Here is a 20,893-nt window from a genome sequence, read left to right on the forward strand (position 1 = left end):
AGAGCATCATGTAACTGCCTGGGATGGGAGAAGAGCCTGGAGCAACAAGTACTCTATTTGGAGATATTCAACCAAACTCTTTTTTTGATCCCATGTCTCATATTGTCCTAAGTGGTACCAAGGGTCTTCAGATCCTGAGCTTTTCGGGTGGTCTGTTGACAGTGTGTCTATTGATTATTTCCCCTTGTGGTCAAAGTTCCCTGTTGCTGACACTTGGTGGAAGCTTCCACTGGTCAGTTACCATGCTTTCATCTGCTTTTGCCATCTAAGCCTTTTCTGAAATCTCTTATCTGCTAATATCTATGTTCTTCCTCTCTTTGTACTTATAACTTAAAAAAAAAAAAAACCTTACTGTCATTTCAGAGTGTTTTGCACAAGAGAAGAAATCAGTGTTTGTGGTTTGTCTCCAGTATTAATCAGAATTTTTATCTCTTAGTAGTCAAAAATGTGGAGAGATTGTCACTCAACAAACTCACACTGTTATAGAGAGGAGGCAGGAGAATTCAGATGCAGTTCTACACCATAATGGTTCCCATTTGTGAACTTAATTTATAACTTACAGACTTAATTTACCAAAAAGAAATCCCATTAAAAATTACAGGAGCTATGGCAATATGTTTGTTTTTGGAATGAGTCATGAGCTAAATAAAATGAATTAAATCTAGATCATAGGTTATGGAATCTCAAAACCAGGACTAAATAAATTTATGACTTTTAGACTTGTTCTCAGTAGCTTAGCACCTGCTTTATGTAAAGTTTGACTTTCACCTTATTTTAGAATTGTTGTTCATAACCAATCATACAACGCAGGCGAAGGCCCTGGCATCTTTTAAAAGGCAGGGATTGATGTATGCCTGTGATGTTTCTAGGGATAACCATGGAGTATCAATATTGTGCTTATTACTGTTAGTCGTTAATAATTCATAGCTGTTATTTTTAATATCATCATAAGTAAATTACTGAAAAAAGCTATGCTTTTTAAATTGTTGCCACTGTTTACTGATACATAAAAGTAGAAGTGTGACTCAAGAATAACTCACTAAAGAAAAGTAGTCGCAAATTATTCTTAATGTCAATACCTATATTGAGGGTACAGTACTGTTTAGTAAGATGAATATGTTAAATTATGCATTTGTTCATATTTTGATTTCTGTAGTGCTTCCTTCCTTATTGGTCTTTTTCAACACTTTGTTGGCCAGAGGGAGAGGGGAAATGGTAGTCAAATTTAAACAGACTGGATGTTTTCATAGTTAGGAGAAATTTAATTTCTGAAGTAATTTTTGGAATAAATTATGGCCTTAATGCATGCTTGCTACCTTTATTCTCAGCAATGCAAATAGCCATATGACATCAATTTAATATCAAAATTAAAAGTGTTTCTTTTTCAAGCATAAGAACTCTTTTTAAAAATTTTAACTGTAATTGGCCTTGGAACCCCACATATAAACAGGTTAAAGCAAAGCTCCCCCGTTGGTGATGGGAATGAGTAGCCTGGAGCCTCAGAGTCAGCCACTACTCCCTGCCTCTGCCAGACATGGCACCTCCTTGGAACAAGTTTTTAAATTACAAGCAGTGATGGAAAGAACAGTTTTTGGAATCATATGTATCTGGGCTTGAATCCTAGGTCTCTATGTGGTAGCTTTCTAACCTTGGAAAATTTATTCAGCCTCTCTGAACTTTGCTTGTTCTCTTTAGTCAGGGCAGGCAGGGAGAGGGGAAAGGGGTGTCTTACTCTTATTTTACAGAAATGTTTTAGAATGAACTGAGATAACATGGGCTGCACTGTACAATACCTGACATAGAGGAGGTCCTCAGGAGAAGAGCCGCCTTCTTGTCACGTGAAGTCTGACTCCAGCTTAGAATCTAACTCTTTAAGAATGGTACTACTTTTTCTGTGTGTCCAGAAATCAACTATTGGAAGCATTGATTTTTCTGTCACACTTGAAGGCACACATGAACATATGTACAGACACTGAATTTTAGCTAGAAGTCGAAGCATCTCACCCCTTGATTGCTTCTTTAAAGACTAAGTGCCGTCAAGGTGCCTGAAGTGGAGATGACAATGTGTGTTACTGTTCACGTGATCAAACTGCCAGAGCTGAAGCCTGTCAGTGTAGCTGACACTGATCTGGGGCCTTGATATCCCAGCGTTCTTGAATGTTGAATGTATTGCATGGTATCTGGTGTGATTTGCTACTACTCCAACCTCTTGTAGACCTCACTTAGTCCTACTCTGTGGTTTGATGGAGTACCTTGTCAGAGTGGAAACTGGGGATGAAGGGTCATGTAGCTACTCCAGATTTTTGTGAGTAAATACACCTCCAGAAGTGCCAGAAACTGATTTGAGAACATCAGAAGGAGCTCAAGAAAGCTCTCCTAGAATTAAAAACATTTATTATCGTGGCCCAGTGTTTTCACTGGAGAAGTCTTTATACCATAACAGGAGGGAATGGCTTTTCTTCTGTTATGTTGTCAACTTCTTTTCTTACCTTACACACCTGCCCTTGTTGATTTCACTTTTACCTACATTTTAGCCTACAACAAAGCTGCCCTTCCAGCCCAGTATGTTGTTCTGAGCTTCAGGGTGATGGAGCTGGTTCTTTGATGGGCCTTTCCTATGAATGTCACTGGGTATGAGATTTGACTCAAAGTTGAATTCAGTGTATTTTATCCTAACTTCCTTCTGTTCCCATATTCCCTGTCCTGCCAAAAAAAGTGAAAGTCATGTTCGACTCTTTGCGACCCCATGGACTGTGGCCTGCCAGGCACCTCTGTCCGTGGAATTCTCCAGGCCAGAATACTGGAGTGGATAGCTGTTCCCTCCTCCAGGGGATCTTCCCAACCCAGTGATCCAACCCAGGTCTCCCGTATTGCAGGCAGATTCTTTACCGTCTGAGCCACCAGGGAAGCAAAAGTCCTGCCAAAAGGTGCCATCAATTACTCAGTCTTGACATCAGAGAATGATTCTGCCAAGCAGTGTGTTGTGGCCAGATATCTTAGGAGAAAACTAACTAGAATTCTCTAGTAGGCATCTGGTTTTAGTTTATAAATGCCCAATTTGGGTAACCATTAGTAATCTAGGTAATGGTCCTACTCGTGATGAAATCATAAAGTTGTTTGCCTTCACCTTGTGGTGATTTTGTTTATTGGAAGATATACACATGCACATGTATATGTGTATGTGGGCAGTTTCCATTCTGAAAAACTTGAGTTGTAGTAATTTCCCAGGCAAAGAGGGCAAGGGATATATGGTGTCAGCAGTGATAATAGTGTTGTGCAAAGACATACCTGTAGTAAGAGGAAGCAAGAGGGGAGAGGAGTAGAAAATAGGTCTCTAGAATATCTGAGAACACACATGGTGACATCAGGCCCTGTAGGCATTACAAGTGACAAGAGATGGAATCAAAGGCACATGGGAGCTTGATCCACCAGGACCTTGAATGCCATGCTAGGAGGTCTGGATTTTATCCTGACAAGGGTGCACAGGCATGGGAGCCCTTTAGGGATGGTCAGATTTGAAATCTGAAACATTGCTGTGGCTATTGTGTGGAGAGCAGACTAGGGAACTTTAGGAATGGAAGCAGGGACACAGGTTAAGTTACTCACTGCCAGCGGCTTTCTCGGGGCGAGGTCATGGTGTCCTGGCGTTTCATTGACTGTTCAACAAGTGGGAATGTTACAGTTTACAGAAAATGGGCAAGAATGGAGACACAGCATGGTCAAGTTCAGTTTGGATGTACTGAGTTGGAGGTTCCAGTGAAGAGTTCAGGTGGCTAGCTGATGATTGGATATACAGTCTGAGTTGAGAATACACATCTGGGAATCATCAGATTGATCAGTAAGAAATGAGAACTCTTAAGAAGATCATGAAGGTAAAGTGGCCCTGGGTTGGAAGCTGGAAAAACGTGATATGTAAAGAAAGGATGGCTAGAAGGAAGCGGAGAGAATGTTGAGAGAAGAAGCGAAACCTCAGGGTGATGTCATGGGAGCCAAAGGGAGATTGGCTTTCAGGATCAGATCCAGTCTCACCTCCTGTAGACATACTGCATTAGATCAGAGCAGAAAAAGTATGTTGAATGAACAAGTATGAAAGTGTCTCTGAAGCCAGATTGCAGGGGCTATAAAGAGTCACTGAGAGGAAAGGGAAAGAAGATGGTGACAGTTGATAACTTCTATCAATGAGTTGGTAGTGAAGAAAGGAGAAATCTTTCCCTGGACTTAAACTTTGAATGGTGGGCTTATGGACAGGGGCAGATGAGGAAGTGAGGGGGCTGTTTAGAAGACATCAAGTACTATGAAGTAGTGCCCTGGTGGATCCTTGGAGGAGGAGTCATCCTCCCTGCATTGTGAGGGCAAATGAAGGAAGTGGAACTGATGCCTTCTCTGTGATGCAGATAGAGGAGGGGTGGGGTCAGGACTATGAGAGAGCATCTCTGTGAAGTGAAAGGTAGGGTCCTCTGCCCAGCGAGGGATGAGGTGGTGGAGGGGGCATGACTTAAGAGATGTGGTAAAGGTTTGAAATAGCTTCCATGGGAAATGGGGAGGTTGCAGCCTGATTTCCAGCAGAAACTAAATCGTGAACTGTTGGCCGACTACATCCTCTTAGCTGTGGGTATCCCCATGGATTTTTAAACCAAGACATAGTTACTTTGTGGAAAAGATAAAACCAGAATTTTGGGGGGTGGGGATGACCAAAGAACAAACAAAGGAAGCTTTGAGTGTGTTAGCCATGTTTGATGACTGGATAGAAAAGATATGAAAATTTGTGGGAACTGAGACAGAACAAGAGAGGCCTGAAGCTGTGATGATGCAGAAAGACTGATGCACCGGGCACAGTGGGGTAAGAGAGCTGAAAAGATGAGAGGGTGTGAATGCTTCGGGAATGCCGGAGATTGAGATTCTCAGGCTGGGTGCTTATGGGTAAAGATAAGGGTCAGGGTTAGCCAAACAGTAAGGCCCAGCAGAAGTGGAGGTCATTGGAGTTGAGGGTGCTGAGGAACTGGGGCTCACGGTGTTGTAAGAATCATGCCTGCTATGCACGGTGAAGGCAGAGCCTGAGGGAGAAGGGATGCCCAACCCATGTGCCAGAGAGACTAAAGGAGGAGTCATGTGGCTCTTCACTGTTTCTCGCTCAACAGGCGCTTTGCTGACACTCCCTATCCCTTGACCATCTTGACCTTGTTCCCTGTGCCATTCACCATGTTGGGACAGCACCTGCCACTTGCTAGAGACTACCAAAGGAGGTGACATACTTATGCCCATTAGACCTGAAAACAAGTTCTTACATCACTGGAATGTACACTCTTATGAAAGCAGGACTGTTGGGTTTTGTTTTGTTTTTCACTGTTGCATCAAAGCACAGGGCAGTATCTTACAATTCATCACTTAGAGAAGAATGAATACCTTGACATCGACATTGGCCCTGACTGCTCCTTGGTACCTGGTCACAGCCCCTGGCTGCCTTCCCCCAAACGCTCTTCCAGGTCCTCTCTATTTGGGGAGCTCAGATCCCAGCTCCACCTCTGCATCCCTCCTTCAGCTAAGCGTCTCTGCTCTCACTTCTGAGGTCAGAGCCACGTGTTAGACCTTGCTCATCACCTTCTCCCCCTTACAGAATTGCTCAGGCTTTAGCTGCTTCCTTATCACTGTAGTTGGAAGAGGAAGTATTCCTGCAACACTCCGAGGCTCATGCTTCCTCTTTTTTAGACATATTAGGGACTGTACTCTTCATCTCATCACCTTCTGCTTTTCTTTCTTGAACCTGTCATCCTTATCTTGTTCAGCAGTTACTCCCTACCCAACAGGTATACAGCTGATCCATAAAACAGGAATAAAAAGACGTTTCTTCTGTCTTGGACCTTAAACTGTCACCTTTCCTCCCCTTTTTTCTAGTTAAAAAAAATCTCTCAAAAGTGTTCCCCTCTATTTGCCAAGTGTTCCTGTTTCCTTGCTATGTGTCCACTATTTAACACCTTGAGTTTAGGGCTGTTCTCATGAATTCCTGAGCTCTTTTGACTATTTTTCCTGTATTCCTAGGGATTCCCTATGGTCTTCAGTTCCTTTGTTTATTAATCCAGCAAGTATTTAAGCACCTCTTATTGTCAGGCACATTTCAAGATGCTAAACATAACAGCAATGAATAAAACAGACAAATAACCCTGCCCTTGTGGCTTTTACTTTCTAGAGAAAGAAACGTATCAAATAATGTGTGTTTGTGAAATATGTATTTGATACTAGCAGGTACATAGGAGAAAAATAAGGCAGAGAAGAGATGCAGGCAGTTTCAGAGTGGAGGAGTTTACTGTTTTAGGCTGAGTGACTGGGGAAACTTACAGTGAAGGGATGACAGTTAAGTAAAGGTCTGAGGGCGGTGAGGGGGAGTGAGTCGATAGCTCTGTGGGGGAAGAAAATGCTGGCAGAGAGACGAGTGAATGCATGGTTCCTGAGGTATGAGTGGGCCTCATGTTTCTGAAGAACAGTGAGAAGCACCGTCCTCCTCTTCCTTGACCTCGCAGTGGCATTGGCCATTTGCTCCCCTTTGCTTTTGGAAATGTCTGCTGGGATGACTGTTCTGGTTTTGGCCTTCCCCATCTCTTTCACTGATTGTTCCCTTCTTTGTTCCTGCCTTTTAATCCCCGCCCCCCCCCCCCCCCCCCATGCTTTTTTGTTAGTCCTGCTTTCCCCTGCACATGCTGTGCATCACCAAATCACATTCTTAACTGGGCTCTGACTGCTTCACCGGGGACCACAGATTCAATTCGTCTGACATGGACTTTGTTGCCTCACCTCCCCCAACGCCAACAAAGGCTCTTGGCTTCTTTTTTCCTTGTCCATTTTTGGCTTAACTACTTAAGTCTCCCCATTTAGAAAACTTAGTTATCTGTGACTTTGTTATCCCTCACCCACCACTTCTAGTTGGTCATCTTACTGACCTCATTCTCCCTCCTCTGTGCCTGAGTTGTCTTCAGCGACACCCCTGCCGTAATAAACTTACTTCACACTATGTGTGCTCAACATGTGCTCCACCCTGTCTCAAATACTCTTCTCGCCCTTCAGGAGCAAGCGCAAATGTTACCTCCTCTCTGCAGTGGATTCTCCCATATGTCCAACTCTTTAGAGCCCCATGGACTATAGCCCACCAGGTTCCTCTGTCCATGGAATTCTCCAGGCAGCAATACTGGCATGGATAGCCATTCCCTTCTCCAAGGGATCTTAAGCACTAACATCCATTGAATCATTGGAAATGCAAGAGAGTTCCAGAAAAACATCTGCCTCTGCTTTATTAACTACGCCAAAGCCTTTGACTGTGTAGATCACAACAAACTCTGGAAAATTCTTCAAGAGATGGGAATACCAGACCACCTTATCTGCCTCCTGAGAAATCTGTATGCAGATCAAAAAGCAACAGTTAGAATTGGACATGGAACAACAGACTGGTTCCATATAGGGAAAGGAGTACATCAAGCTTGTATGACTTATATGCAGAGTATATCATGTGAAATGCCAGAATGGATGAAGCACAAGCTGGAATCAAGATTGCTGGGAGAAATGTCAATAACCTCAGATATGCAGATGACACCACCCTTACAGCAGAAAGCAAAGAAGAATTAAAGAGTCTCTTGGTGAAAGTTAAAGACAAGAGCAAAACAGTTGGCTTAAAACTCAGCATTCAGAAAACTAAGATCATGGCATTTGGTCCCATCACTTCATGGCAAATAGATGGGGAGACAGTGAAAACAATGAGAGCCTTTTTTTTTTTTGGCTCCAAAATCACTGCAGATGGTGACTGCAGCCATGAAATTAAAAGACACTTGCTCCTTGGAAGAAAAGTGATGACAAACCTAGACTGCACATTAAAAAGCAGAGACATTACTTTGCCAACAAATGTCTGTCTAGTCAAAGCTATGGGTTTTCCAATAGTCATGTATGGATGTGAGAGTTGGACTATAAAGAAAGCTGAGTGCCAAAGAATTGATGATTCTGAACTGTAGTGTTGGAGAAGACTCTTGAGAGTCCCTTGGACTGCAAGGGGATCCAACCAGTCAATCCTATAGGAAATCAATCCTGAATATTCTTTGGAAGGACTGATGTTGAAGCTGAAACTCCAGTAGTTTGTCCACGTGATAAAAGAACTGACTCATTGGAAAAGACCCTGATGCTAGAAAAGATTGAAGACAGGAGGAGAAGGGGATGACAGAGGATGAGATGGTTGGATGGCATCACAGACTCGATGGACTTAAGTTTGAGGAAGCTCCAAGAGTTGGTGATGGACAGGGAAGCTTGGCATGCTTCAGTCCTTGGGGTTGCAAAGAGTCAGACCTGACTGACCAACCGATTGTGTACATAGCTCTCCTGTGCTCCACATGGTGGATGCAATGATGAGTATCTTGCTAGACTGTCAGCTCCTTGAATCCACAACTAAGTCTTATTAATCATTGTACCTAATGCTTTCCTGTGTTTCCCTGTTTTGGGCACATAGCAAAGAGGATAGACAGGCAGATGAATTTGGACCTAAGCATACTGCATTACCACATACCGAGTATGTAGGGGAAAAAATTAAATTCCCAAAAATACATATGCCTTCATAAGTAGTCTTTATATGTTATATGCAGAGTACCAGCATCTTTGAGGACAACTGGAATCAACATTTTATTAGTGTTTGCTTGAATCCTGAGTGTTTTCATTCTTTCTCACTTGTTGAATCAGTGGCAGATAGTCCAGTTGGCAGGTGACATTGGCCCTTAGCTTGTGGCAGGCTGAACTTCATTGCTGTCTAGGCTGTTATTTTATATCAGACTTTTAGTATGTAGTTATATAAATACACAGTTTGTCATGTTAATAACAGGGCCCTTTCCTGCTAATTTTGGTCTCTAAATACTTTTGAGTGTTTTTGTTGTTGTTTTGGTGGTGGTGTTAAAGGTATTTTAATTACTGACACAGATTTCTCATAGGATTATTAGGCCCAAATTAAGTAACTAATAAATTAAAGGAAACTGAGAAAATGTTCTTATTACATTTAAGATACAGGGATTCTGGGATAGCAAAGAAGTGATTATTGAAAGGAAGGAGAATTAAGTGGTTTTTAAAAAACTTATATATATATATATATATATATCACTCTAAAAAGGTTAAATGTGAAGGCATTCACTAGTTTAGCAAAATGTATTTTCCTTGCTTAGGAAACAGTCCATTATATATTTTTAAAAATTTTTTTAATTGATTGATGATTGTTTTATAATATTGGTTTGATTTCTGTCATACATCAACATGAGTTAACCATAGGTATACATTAGCCCCCTCCCTCTTAAATCTCTCTCCCACCTCCTGCCCATCCCCACCCCTCTAGGTTATTACAGAGCCCCAGTTTGAGTTCCCTGAGTCATAAACAGCAGATCCCATTGGCTATCTATTTACATATGTTAGTGTATACGCATCCATGCTAGCCTCTCCGTTCATCTCACCATCTCCCTCTTCTTCCCATCCCTTGTCCCTAAGTCTGTTCTCTATGTCTGTGTTATGTATTAACACATATATATGGCATCTAGAAGGATGCTACTAATGAGGTTCAGTACCATCCTTCTAGATGCCATATATATGTGTTAATATACGATAATTTGTTTTTCTCTTTCTGACTTACTTCACTCTGTATAATAGGCTCTAGGTTCATCCACCTCATTAGAACTGACTCAGATGCATTCCTTTTTATGGCTGAGTAGTATTCTATCGTATAAATGTACGACAACTTCTTTATCCATTCATCTGTCAGAAGACATCTAGGTTGCTTCCATGTCTATCAGCTATTGTAAGTAGTGCTGTAGGGAACATTGGGGTACATATATTTTTTTCAGTTTTGGTTTCTTCAGTGTATATGCCTAGGAGTCGGATTTCTGGGTTGTGTGGTGGTTTTATTCCTAGTTTTTTAAGGACTCTCCATACTGTCTTCCACTGTGGCTCTATCAATTTATATTCCCACCAGCAGTGAAGGAGGGTTCCCTTTTCTCCACACCCATTCCAACACTTGTTGTTTGTGGATTTTTATTATGGCCATTCTCATTGGTGCAAGGTGATATCTCATTGTAATTTTGATTTGCATTTGTCTAATAATGAGACACAAGCTGGAATCAAGATTGCCGGGAGAAATATCAATAACCTCAGATATGCAGATGACACCACCCTTATGGCAGAAAGTGAAGAGGAACTAAAAAGCCTCTTGATGAAAGTGAAAGTGGAGAGTGAAAAAGCTGGCTTAAAGCTCAACATTCAGAAAATGAAGATCATGGCATCTGGTCCCATCACTTCATGGGAAATAGATGGGGAAACAGTGGAAACGGTGTCAGACTTTATTTTTTTCGGTCTTCAAAATCACTGCAGATGGTGACTGCAGCCATGATATTAAAAGATGCTTACTCCTTAGAAGAAAAGTTATGACCAACCTAGATAGCATATTCAAAAGCAGAGTCATTACTTTGCCGACTAAGGTCTGTCTAGTCAAGGCTATGGTTTTTCCAGTGGTCATGTATGGATAGACTATAAAGAAAGCTGAGCACTGAAGAATTGATGCTATTGAACTGTGGTGTTGGAGAAGACTCTTGAGAGTCCCTTGGACAGCAAGGAGATCCAACCAGTCCATTCTGAAGATCAGCCCTGGGATTTCTTTGGAAGGACTGATGCTGAAGCTGAAACTCCAATATTTTGGCCACCTCATGTGAAGAGTTAACTCATTGGAAAAGACTCTGATGCTGGGAGGGACTGGGGGCAGGAGGAGAAGGGGACGACAGAGGATGAGATGGCTGGATGGCATCACGGACTCGATGGACGTGAGTCTGAGTGAACTCCGGGAGTTGGTGATGGACAGGGAGACCTGGCGTGCTGCGATTCATGGGGTTGCAAAGAGTCAGACACGACTGAGCGACTGAACTGAACTGAATAATGAGTGATGTTGAGCATCTCTTCATGTGTTTATTAGCCCTGCATATGTCTTCTTTGGAGAATTGTCTGATTAGGCCTTTTGCCCACTTTTTGATTGGTTGCTTGTTTTTCTGGTATTGAGTTGTATGAGCTGCTTACATATTTTGGAAAGTAATCCTTTGTCAGTTGTTTCATTTGGTATTATTATCTCCCTTCTGAGGGTGTCTTTTCACCTTGTTTATAGTTTACTTTGCTATGCAAAAGCTTTAATTCAGTTCAGTTCAGTTCAGTCGTTCAAAAGCATCAATTCTTCGGCACTCAGCTTTCCTCACAGTCCAACTCTCACATCCATACATGACCACAGGAAAGACCATAGCCTTGACTAGACGGACCTTTGTTGGCAAAGTAATGTCTCTGCTTTTGAATATGCTATCTAGGTTGGTCATAACTCTCCTTGTTAGGTCCCACTTATTTATTTTTGTTTTTATTTCCATTATTCCAGGGCGTGGGTCATAAAGGATATTGCTATGATTTATGTCATTCAGTGTTCTGCCTATGTTTTCTTCTACAAGTTTTATAGTTTCTGGTCTTATATTTATGTCTTTAATCCATTTTGAGTTTATCTTTGTGTATGGTGTTAGGAAGTGTTCTAATTTCATTCTTTTACATGTAGCTGTCCAGTTCTTCCAGCACCGCTTATTGAAGAGAGATTATCTTTTCCCATTGTGTATTCTTGCCTCCTTTGTGAAAGATAAGGTGCCCATATGTGCGTGGATTATCGTTGGGCTTTCTGTCTTATTCCATTGGTCTATACTTCTATTTTTGTGCCAGTACCATACAGTTGGAAGCAGTCCATTGTATTTTGAAAGGAATTGTCAAGTAACTAAAAATAATTGAGGCAGTGAGATAAATAGTGTTGTTGATTTTATAGAAGTTTTTTGTCTTGATTTTATTAATGTCAAAAATGTAATCATTATATTGTTTTCCTTTAAAAAAAAAAACACTGCCCTAATTTTATAAAACCCCCTTGTGAATCTGTATGCATTTTAAGAATATTGGTTTTATTTTAGTGAGTAGCGTACAGTTCACTTAAGCATTGTGGCTGGCCGTTACAACAAAGTAAATGGGGTAAAGGACAAAAAAAAAAAAAACATAACACATGATCACTTTCAGAATGTCCTCTAGCATATTTTCTGCTGTCATATTGAGAGGCTATTTAAGCTGTTGACATGAGAAGAGAGCGCAGTTCATTTATAGAGCAGGCCCCCATAAAGAGCAGAAGGCTGGGTGGATGAGGTGGAGACATGTGGGATTGAGTTGCAGTTGAAACCAGTAAAAGGTGAGACTTTGACTCTAGAAGGCTGGTGGTATTCTAAATGTAAAAGACTCGCAAGTTATATTAAGGACCTAACACATAGAAAAATGCTAATGTGTTTATTCCAAAATAGTCCTGACTCCTAAGGTTGGAATAGACCTTGAAATATGGTTCACTTGAAATTAATTTCCTAGGCTAATGGGTTCTAAACATTTCACAACCATTCATATGCCAAGTATTATTAGTGGTTAGTGGAACACTCCTTTAAGCTGTTTTGAATTTGGATTAAAACAAGGAAGGAAGTGAACAAATGACATTTGGATGTTCTTGCCTTCTTGAAGATCAGCTTCTTACAAAACTTCATCCTATGAACCTGCAGTGGCCTCAGGTGGTTTCACCTTGGCATGCTGATATTTTTCTGACTCACACTTGAGCTTTCCTTTTATAAAGACCAGTGAGTGTGATGTCTGACAGATACTATCAGATGGCATTCCTCGTACAAGTAGGTGAATGAGCATGTTGGGAAAGGCAGGCTGAGTTGGCCCCTTTGCCTGAAGCTAAGGACGCTTTAGGCAGGAGAGAGCGTGGACTGCCAGCACGGTCACATGTTGTACACGTGAATGGAGTGTGCTTCACTGCTGCTGCATTGCTTCAGTCGTGTCTGACTCTGTGTGACCCCATAGATGGCAGCCCACCAGGCTCCTCTGTCCCTGGGATTCTCCAGGCAAGAATACTGGAGTGGATTGCCATTTTCTCCTCCAATGCATGCATGCGTGCTAAGTCGCTTCAGTTGTTTCTGACTCTGTGCAACCCTATGGACAGCAGCCCACCAGGCTCCTCTGTCCACAGGATTCTCTAGGCAAGAATACTTTAGTGGGTTGCCATTTCCTTCTCCAGTGCTTCACTAGTAGGTTAATTATGAGCAGGTAAAACACACCCCTGAAAGTGTTCAGCATCTGCAAGAATTCCTGGTGCTGCCCACCATCTGCGTTAATGCATATATCAGGGCTTTGTGTTTTACCATTAAGTTTTTTTTTTTTAATTTGGAGTATAATTGCTTTATAAGCTTGTGTTTCTGCTGTACAACAGAGTGAATCAGCTCCAAGTATTAACAGACATATATCCCCTCCCTCTGTCCTTCCTCCCCTGCCACATCCCACCCATCTAGGTCATCACAGAGCATCCGGCTGAGCTCCCCAAGCTGTACAGCAGGTTCCCAGGGCAGGAATAGAGACGTGTACACAGGGAGGGGAAGGGGAGGATGCTCTGAATTGGGAGAGTAGGTTTGACATGGATACACTTCCATGCATACCATGGAGAGTTTATAGTGGGCTTTTCCTCTCGTTGATACACCGTGCTGCTGTCTTTCCTCATCTTCTTGAGAAACAGTTTTCTATCATGTGGTAGCTTCAGGGGTTAACACAATGCAGAAATGATGAAGTCTGTTTAGGTGTTGTCTGTATGGAGCACATGAGAATACTGTTAGTTTTGTAATAATAAAGGCTAAATTGAGATACATAGAAGGTTTGCTATGATGTATCCCTTTACTTATCTCTCCATACTTACCTTTCGCTCTTCTCATTTTACAACCTTACCTCCAGTCATTTTAAATTAGAAGCTGACTCCTCATTGGACATGGAGAGAAGAAGGATGTGTGGGCTGGGAAAGGTCGTGGGGTGGGGGGGAAGCAGAGAGAGAGGGGGGTGAACCGGCATCCCACTGGCTCTGTCTGCGTCTCCTTGCAAGGGCACCTCCCACCTCCCCAAGTAACCTCCTCTGCTCTCACCGCCCCCAAACCTAGACTAGTTAGCCCTGGGCTCCCACGTGGACTGTACTTGTCCCTTTGTGACATTTACCATATCATGTTGTTAACGCTGTGCTGACTGCCCTTTAGTAGGTTGTAAACTACTAAGAGGTGGAAGCCATCCGTCTCATTCACAGAAACATCCCTGGCCTTTAGCACAGAGAGTGTCACGCAATAGGTTAGCAGTCAGCCCGTGTCATTTTTAAAATGATGATGCTTAATATTCTCTGTTTTGTTTTCCAAGATTCCCCAAAGTGAGGACAAAAGGACCCAGGCCCAGCAGCTGATCACTGTGCCAACACAGGAAGATTCCAAAAAGCCCAACGACCTTTCCAGTTCCACTTCAGAGGCCAAAATAGGAGAAAGCGATAAACAGCCAAAAGAAAGCTTCTTCCAGTTTCTAGGTAACTTATTCAATATCTCAGGAAAGTCATCTCTCAGTGAAGCCAAGCAGTCTTCTTTCAAAGATGAACATGACAAACCTGAGAAAGACTTACGAAATCCCAGTCGTCATGAGGAAGGGGGCCAAAGGGAAAATGTTGGTGGCTCCCTGAGAACCCAGGCGCTTCCAGCAGAGGAACAGGAATCCAGCTCAGCTGAGCTCTCAGATGCCTTTTCTTTGGATACAACACAAGACAGTGAACAGGAAACCGGTGACTTGCTGCAGTAAGTTTAAAATTTACTTAGCTGAAAAATTGAGCTTTTGGATCTAGCCTTAGTTCTACTATTGACTAAGGGGATTTGAAAAAATATTATGTCCCTGCTACTAGGTGAAAAATTACATGATTCTGTATATCATATCTAGGGTCTTTTGAGCCATTTTAGTGGGTGGTACTAATATCTTCTGGTGCTAACTTGGTTATAGTACAAGATTTACTTCCTTTTTTTAAAAATAATTTTACTTATTAATTTTTGCCTGTGCTGGGTCTTGGTTGCTGCACACAGGCTTTCTCTAGCTGCAGTGCGCAGGCTTCTCATGTGGTGGCTTCTCCTGTTGTGGAGCATGGGCTACAGAGCACAGGCTCAGTAGTTATGGCGCGTGGGCTTAGCTGCCACACAGCATGTGTTCCCTCCTGGGCCAGGGATCGAACCTATGTCTCCTGCATCGGCGGGTGGGTTCTTTACCACTGAGACACCAAGGAGGCCCAAAAGATTTATTTCTTATTTAAGACTTCTTTAAACGGGAGTGTTTTCTGTTGTCTGAATTCTTCTGTAGTCAGACAGGCAGTGGGTTCAGTATCTGCGTTTTGGGAACAAAAATAGTCCTATGATTTGTGTTCACATTCTATCAATATCATTTCTTTGTGGAATCCAATTAAAGGGATTAAGAGGAGAAATTGACTGTATTTATAAAAGTAGCCTTTTGAACCTTTCTCATAGCTCCAAGAAACAAATCTTGCACAAATTTAAGGAGCATTTCACCACCCCTTTTTTCTTTCTTTGATTAACAAATGGGCACTAACTTGTTATTCTTTTATTCAAATGAGCTAGAAAGAATATTTTCTATCCAGAAAATATTTATAACAATGTTGAATGCATTAGATATTTTGTGTAACATATAAGTATTCATTCATAGCTAGTAAGTATCTGGTTCATTGATTTTAATTTATCCTCTAGTTGAGAATTATTTTTATTATTTAAAGAGATCATCAATACCGTAGGCAGATATAGATGACAACTTAGAACTGTGTGATCCTTTGTAGTTTCAAAGTTTCCTCAGGCATGTGCTTTCAGTCAGTTCCTCATAGTAAGCTTTTAAGGTAGGTGTACGCACAGACCCATTTTATGGTTGTGAGAACTGAGACCCCAAGTGGATTCAGGTTTGCCCATCAGGAATGCTGAGGGTGGGGCTTGCCCTGCCAGATCTTAAAATGTTCCCATAAAGCTACATTTATTGAAATGATGTCATAATACTGGTGTAATATTTGCTAGATGCTTAAATGGAACAGAATAGACAGTCTGAAAATGAACCCTTATTTGAGCCTTCAAATGTGACAGCATTATGTATTCATGTAGAAAGGAAAACTTGAGGAAATTGGGTAACAATTGGGAGAAAAAAATAAAAACTAGATAATCATATCATTTTATATTAAAATTAGAGCGGAATAAAAATGATTAAGAAACATACAAAACTAAAAGCATCTAAGTGTGAATTATTTTGATGAGAAGCAGTTTTCTAAGCATGATAGCAATGGAAAGTATTTGGAAAGAGAAAGTAGACAAAATTGCTTCCAATTTTCAAACTCTCTTATGTCAAAAACCTCGAGCAATACAGTAAATTGGCAAATGAGAATGCTTTAACTGACAAGCATTTTAGTTAGCTCACCAATAGAATAAAATGGGCAAACAATAAAAACAAGTCATTCAGATAAGTGAGGAAGAGATTTATTCTCACTAGCAATCAAGGAAATGCAAACTAAAGTGAGAACTTTTCTCCTACTAAACTGATAACGGTAATAAGTGATAATACTCTGTAGGAGTTGGAGTTGACTTGGCTAATGCTCATATACAGTGCTGTGAGTGGAGGGCTGCATGTATCAGGAACCTTGAGAAGCTTGTAGGTTATTACTAATGATATACAAAGGTGTTTATTGAAACATATGTAGGAACACATCACTGGCAACAAACGTCCAATAGCAGACAAATGGTTAAATTTGGGTACATTATAATAAAGTGAAAGTGAAGTAGCTCAGCCATGTCTGACTCTTTGCGACCCCCATGGACTGTAGCCTACCAGGCTCCTCCGTCCATGAGAAAGGATTATCCAAAGCAATGATGTTCAAAGTTCAGTCCTTGGATCAGCATCACCTGGGAAGCGTTAGAAATGCAAGTTATCTGACTCAGACCCAATAAATCATAGTCTCTAGGAGTGGGGCCCAACAACCATCTAACATCTCTCCCAGTGACTTTTTGTCTCTAAAGCAGTTTAAAATGGTGCATATTTTGAGGTTACGTGGGAATTGAGTAGAATCAAAGGTTTGTGGTTTTTCTTTTTTCTCCTTTGGGTTTGATTAGTAGGTCAGGTTATTTCCCTTGATATTAGACAATAGAAAATGGAAAAGGATACTGTGCCTCTTCTTTTTAGTAAAGCCCTCCTTGATGATAGAATAATTGCTTAAGGCAGTTTACCAGAACCACCTCAGCAAAGAACAATGATTCTTAGAGGAAAGAGAAAGACCACGAGGCCTCCATTTTGACTGAGACACAGGCTTTCTCCAGCCCAGCTTCAGAAATCCTATAGGTTATCAGGCTTAGAATTATTTATAGTGCTAGTAATGTTCTGTTAAAAACTGTCCATTTGTTTAGGAATTATTATATAAAAGTCAAATACTGTTTTGGTTAATAGTGCATTTTGACAGTATAATTACAGTCTGCTTATACCTGATTTTAGGCATTATTTCAATAATATATCTGGAGAAGATATTTACTAATTTTGAGAACCTGCATTTTAAAGGTTTAAGGTTTATTTCTGTGATATCAATTTGCTAAAATCATGGACATTTCATTTTTATTAAGAACATGTTGTTGTTGTCCACTTGCTAAATCCTGTCCATGTCTTTGCAACCCTGTTCAACTCTGTGCAACCCTGCAGACTATAGCACACTAGGCTCCTCTGTCTTCCACTGTCTCCTAGAGTTTGCTCAAATTCATGTTCATTGAGTCAGTTATGAGCATGTTTCAAATATAAAACTTTATTTAAAATTGAATCTATACTTTTGAAATTACTAGAGATCCTTGGGTTGGGAAGATCCCCTGGAGAAGAGAAAGGCTACCCACTCCAGTGATCTGGCCTGGAGAATTCCATGGACTGTATAATCCATGGGATCGCAAAGGGTTGGACACGGCTGAATGACTTTCACATCACATCACATCACTTTAATCACTATTAATAGAATTTTAAAATTTTAGACAACTTATTAGCTATAATTTGAAGTGTGTTTGTAAAAAATCCTCATCATAAAGCATTGTAAATGATTTCATTTTCAGTTAATTAAAAATAATAAAAATAGCTTTGTAATTGTTTTTATGTATGGTTGACTATATAGACTTCATTTTTAATATCCTTAAAGCCTTTAAGTAAACTTGTTTGATAACATTTTTTAGATTGCTTTCCATGCTTTAACATCCTCCTGGTGTAATCTGTATAGGAAGCTACTTTGTTATTGGGTTGAAATTCTTGAAAATGTTCTATAATTCTTCCATTTTCAGCAGATTCCTATCATCTTGAGAAACTCTTCTGTCAAAACTTTATTGTGATTTTTTTTTTAATTGCTGGTTTTACAGCTTTTCTTTACATAGAAAAGTTAAGAATCTTCTCTATTGTGAGAGAAGATATTCTTAACTATATAATTTGAAAGAAAATAAATCTTAATGCTAAAAAAGTAGCTTAATCATACTTGCTAAAAGTGAATTAGGTAGATGTTTGCTCTAACACTATTATTTTCAGGCAGCTTTTACAGAATTTTCTTTGAAGAATGATGCATGTCTTTGGTTGACCTTTGTGGTATCAGATATATTGGATTTATCCAGGATAGAGCACAGCCATGTGTAGTGAGCAGAGGCTTAGTAAGCCTTCACATGATAGGTAGGTATGTTTGGGCTGAAATGCATAAAAACCTTTTCACATTTTCAATCTGTACATCTGTTCCCTTAAATATTTGAATTTTTTAGATATTTTACTTTTCTATTAGTATTATTCAGATCACATACTCCAACTTTTATAGGAAAAGCTACACATCCTATACACAATTACATAACACATGACAATACATTTTTTATTTTGTGAAAACCTTTTTAATTTTCCATATTTAGCTTATTTGTAAAGTTATATATTTTTGACATTTCCATTTGGTTCCTGTTTCTTAATTCGAGAAAAACATAACAAAGGACAGTTTTACATTCTTAATACTGTTCAATTGTGAAGACTCAGCTACAACCTGTGAAAGAACGCTGTAGAAAATAAGACTATCTTGGCATGACTAACCATTTATAGAGTGTGAGTGTGGCTCATCAGTACCTGCAGGGACTAATTATAATACATGAAGCTAAGCTTGCGACTTTGATGTTCAGTGATTTTAATGTGGCATTGTAGTTGTTTAGTATAAAGAATGCATATTTTAGTTACAAGCATGTAACATTTCCATACAGGATGCTGCCGGAGATTATCTCGTCAGAAATTTTAACTAGTTCATATAAATCAATTAAATCATTTCCGTTGAAAGTACCCAGAAAACTCCCCAAATGGAAAACAATTATTCTGCCAACCCTCCCTACAAAGGACTCCAAAACTACCAAAAGGCATTCCTACAGTGAACTGAAATTTTCCTGGAGTGGATTTTTCTCTGTGGTTTATTTTAATAGAAGTTATTTTAGATTAAGAGTTGCATTATTGGATTGATATAGAGTAAAATGGTTAGGATGGTGTTGGTAGTAAGAAAACCTAAGTTTTACTACACATGAAGAATAAACTTCAGGTCCTTCTCTCTCATGGCCTGTTTCTTTGGACATCATGTACATTTTGGAGATCTTTGGGGTGGAGGGAAAACATTGCAGTCTTGAAAGTAGATTTTTTATTATAAAATGTAAAAGCTTTTAAAAGAAAAATCAAACAAAACTTGTCATTTTTCATACTTCTGGATCTTGATATATTGTTTTGAAAAGCTCTTGTGCTTTCTGAATAATTTATGCATTTTAAAATAGGGTCTCAGCAATGACATAAATTTACCTATATGTGTTTTTCTCTTAGACAGGTTCCCTTATCCAGCATTTTAACTTTGTTTCATAACTGTCTTTCGTCTAGCCTGAAACTCCTGCAGCAGCTAAAATCACTTCTCCAAAGCAGAGCTTTTCTCTACACATCTCCTATACCTGTTTTAAAAGGGACAGTAAAAATAAATGAATGTAACCAATACAAATTTTGTATAATAGGGGTGCAGAGGATTTTAGAGGCCAGCAGTTATATAGGTTGAAATAAACAGTTTCAGCTAAAATTAAAGAACTTTGTAAGGGACCAGGTGATGAAGATTTTACATCTCAGAAGTTTACTTTGTGTGTTATCATGCAGACAAATCTATCGTTCTTCATGGTGTTGCTTTAAAGTTGAGAAAAAACATCATTTTTAGTTATTGGAATAACTGGATTTCCTAGTTATTCATATGAGTTCTATAATGTTTTGTTAATTATATGTTTAACCTGAAAATGTTAGAATATACTTCAGGTTTTTCTACCATACATTTTTATAGTTGAGACACTAAAATGTAACTGTATTAGTTACATTTTAGTGTCTCAACTATAAACACAGAACTGAAAGCACTTTTGTATCAGCTTTTTTTGGATCCGATTAAGAAAGTCGAAAACAAATCGCTTAGCATTTAGTATCATTGCTTTACTTAAGCCATTCATCAATTTGCACAAAGCTATTAAACATACATGATTTGTCAGGTCTTTTGTAGGGCACTTAAAAATACAAAGATGATGAAGATATAGTGTCTGTCTTCAAACAGTCACTAGGTTAGTGGGGAAATAAATTGGTGCATAGATCTTTTTATGGCAAGTCTTTGCTCAGGGCCGTTTGTACCCAGAGATCAGAGACTAACTGCCCATTCTAGTAACAGTAAACAGGTCCCGGGGTGGGTTTGCATTAGAAATAACTTGGGAGCTGAGTCTCGGAGGGTATGAGTTTCTGTCTGGGGCTTGCATAGGAGAAGGGGAAAGAATAGTGTGTATGAAAGACCCATGAGGCAGCATAGCATAGCATCAGAGCTCCCAGAGATAGATTCTCCAGAACAACGGATGCTGAGAATATCAGGAAATGTAGTCTAGGGCTGAGAAAAAATTGGGAATTGGTGCTAGAAATCTTTTTTGAT

At 40.0% G+C, this 20,893-nt stretch overlaps 1 protein-coding gene across 1 annotated transcript in view; it reads left to right on the forward strand.

Moving 5' to 3' along the window:
* CRYBG3 (crystallin beta-gamma domain containing 3) overlaps window positions 1-20,893 on the forward strand; it is a 124,785-nt gene that overhangs the window by 31,896 nt on the left and 71,996 nt on the right. Inside the window, exon 3 of the mRNA XM_068983619.1 lies at window positions 14,272-14,693. Within this exon, the coding sequence (XP_068839720.1) occupies window positions 14,272-14,693 (422 nt within the window). The remainder of the gene's footprint in view (window positions 1-14,271; window positions 14,694-20,893) is intronic.

Source organism: Capricornis sumatraensis, chromosome 1 (assembly GCF_032405125.1).
Source record: "Capricornis sumatraensis isolate serow.1 chromosome 1, serow.2, whole genome shotgun sequence".
Classification (NCBI taxonomy): Eukaryota; Metazoa; Chordata; class Mammalia; order Artiodactyla; family Bovidae; genus Capricornis; species Capricornis sumatraensis.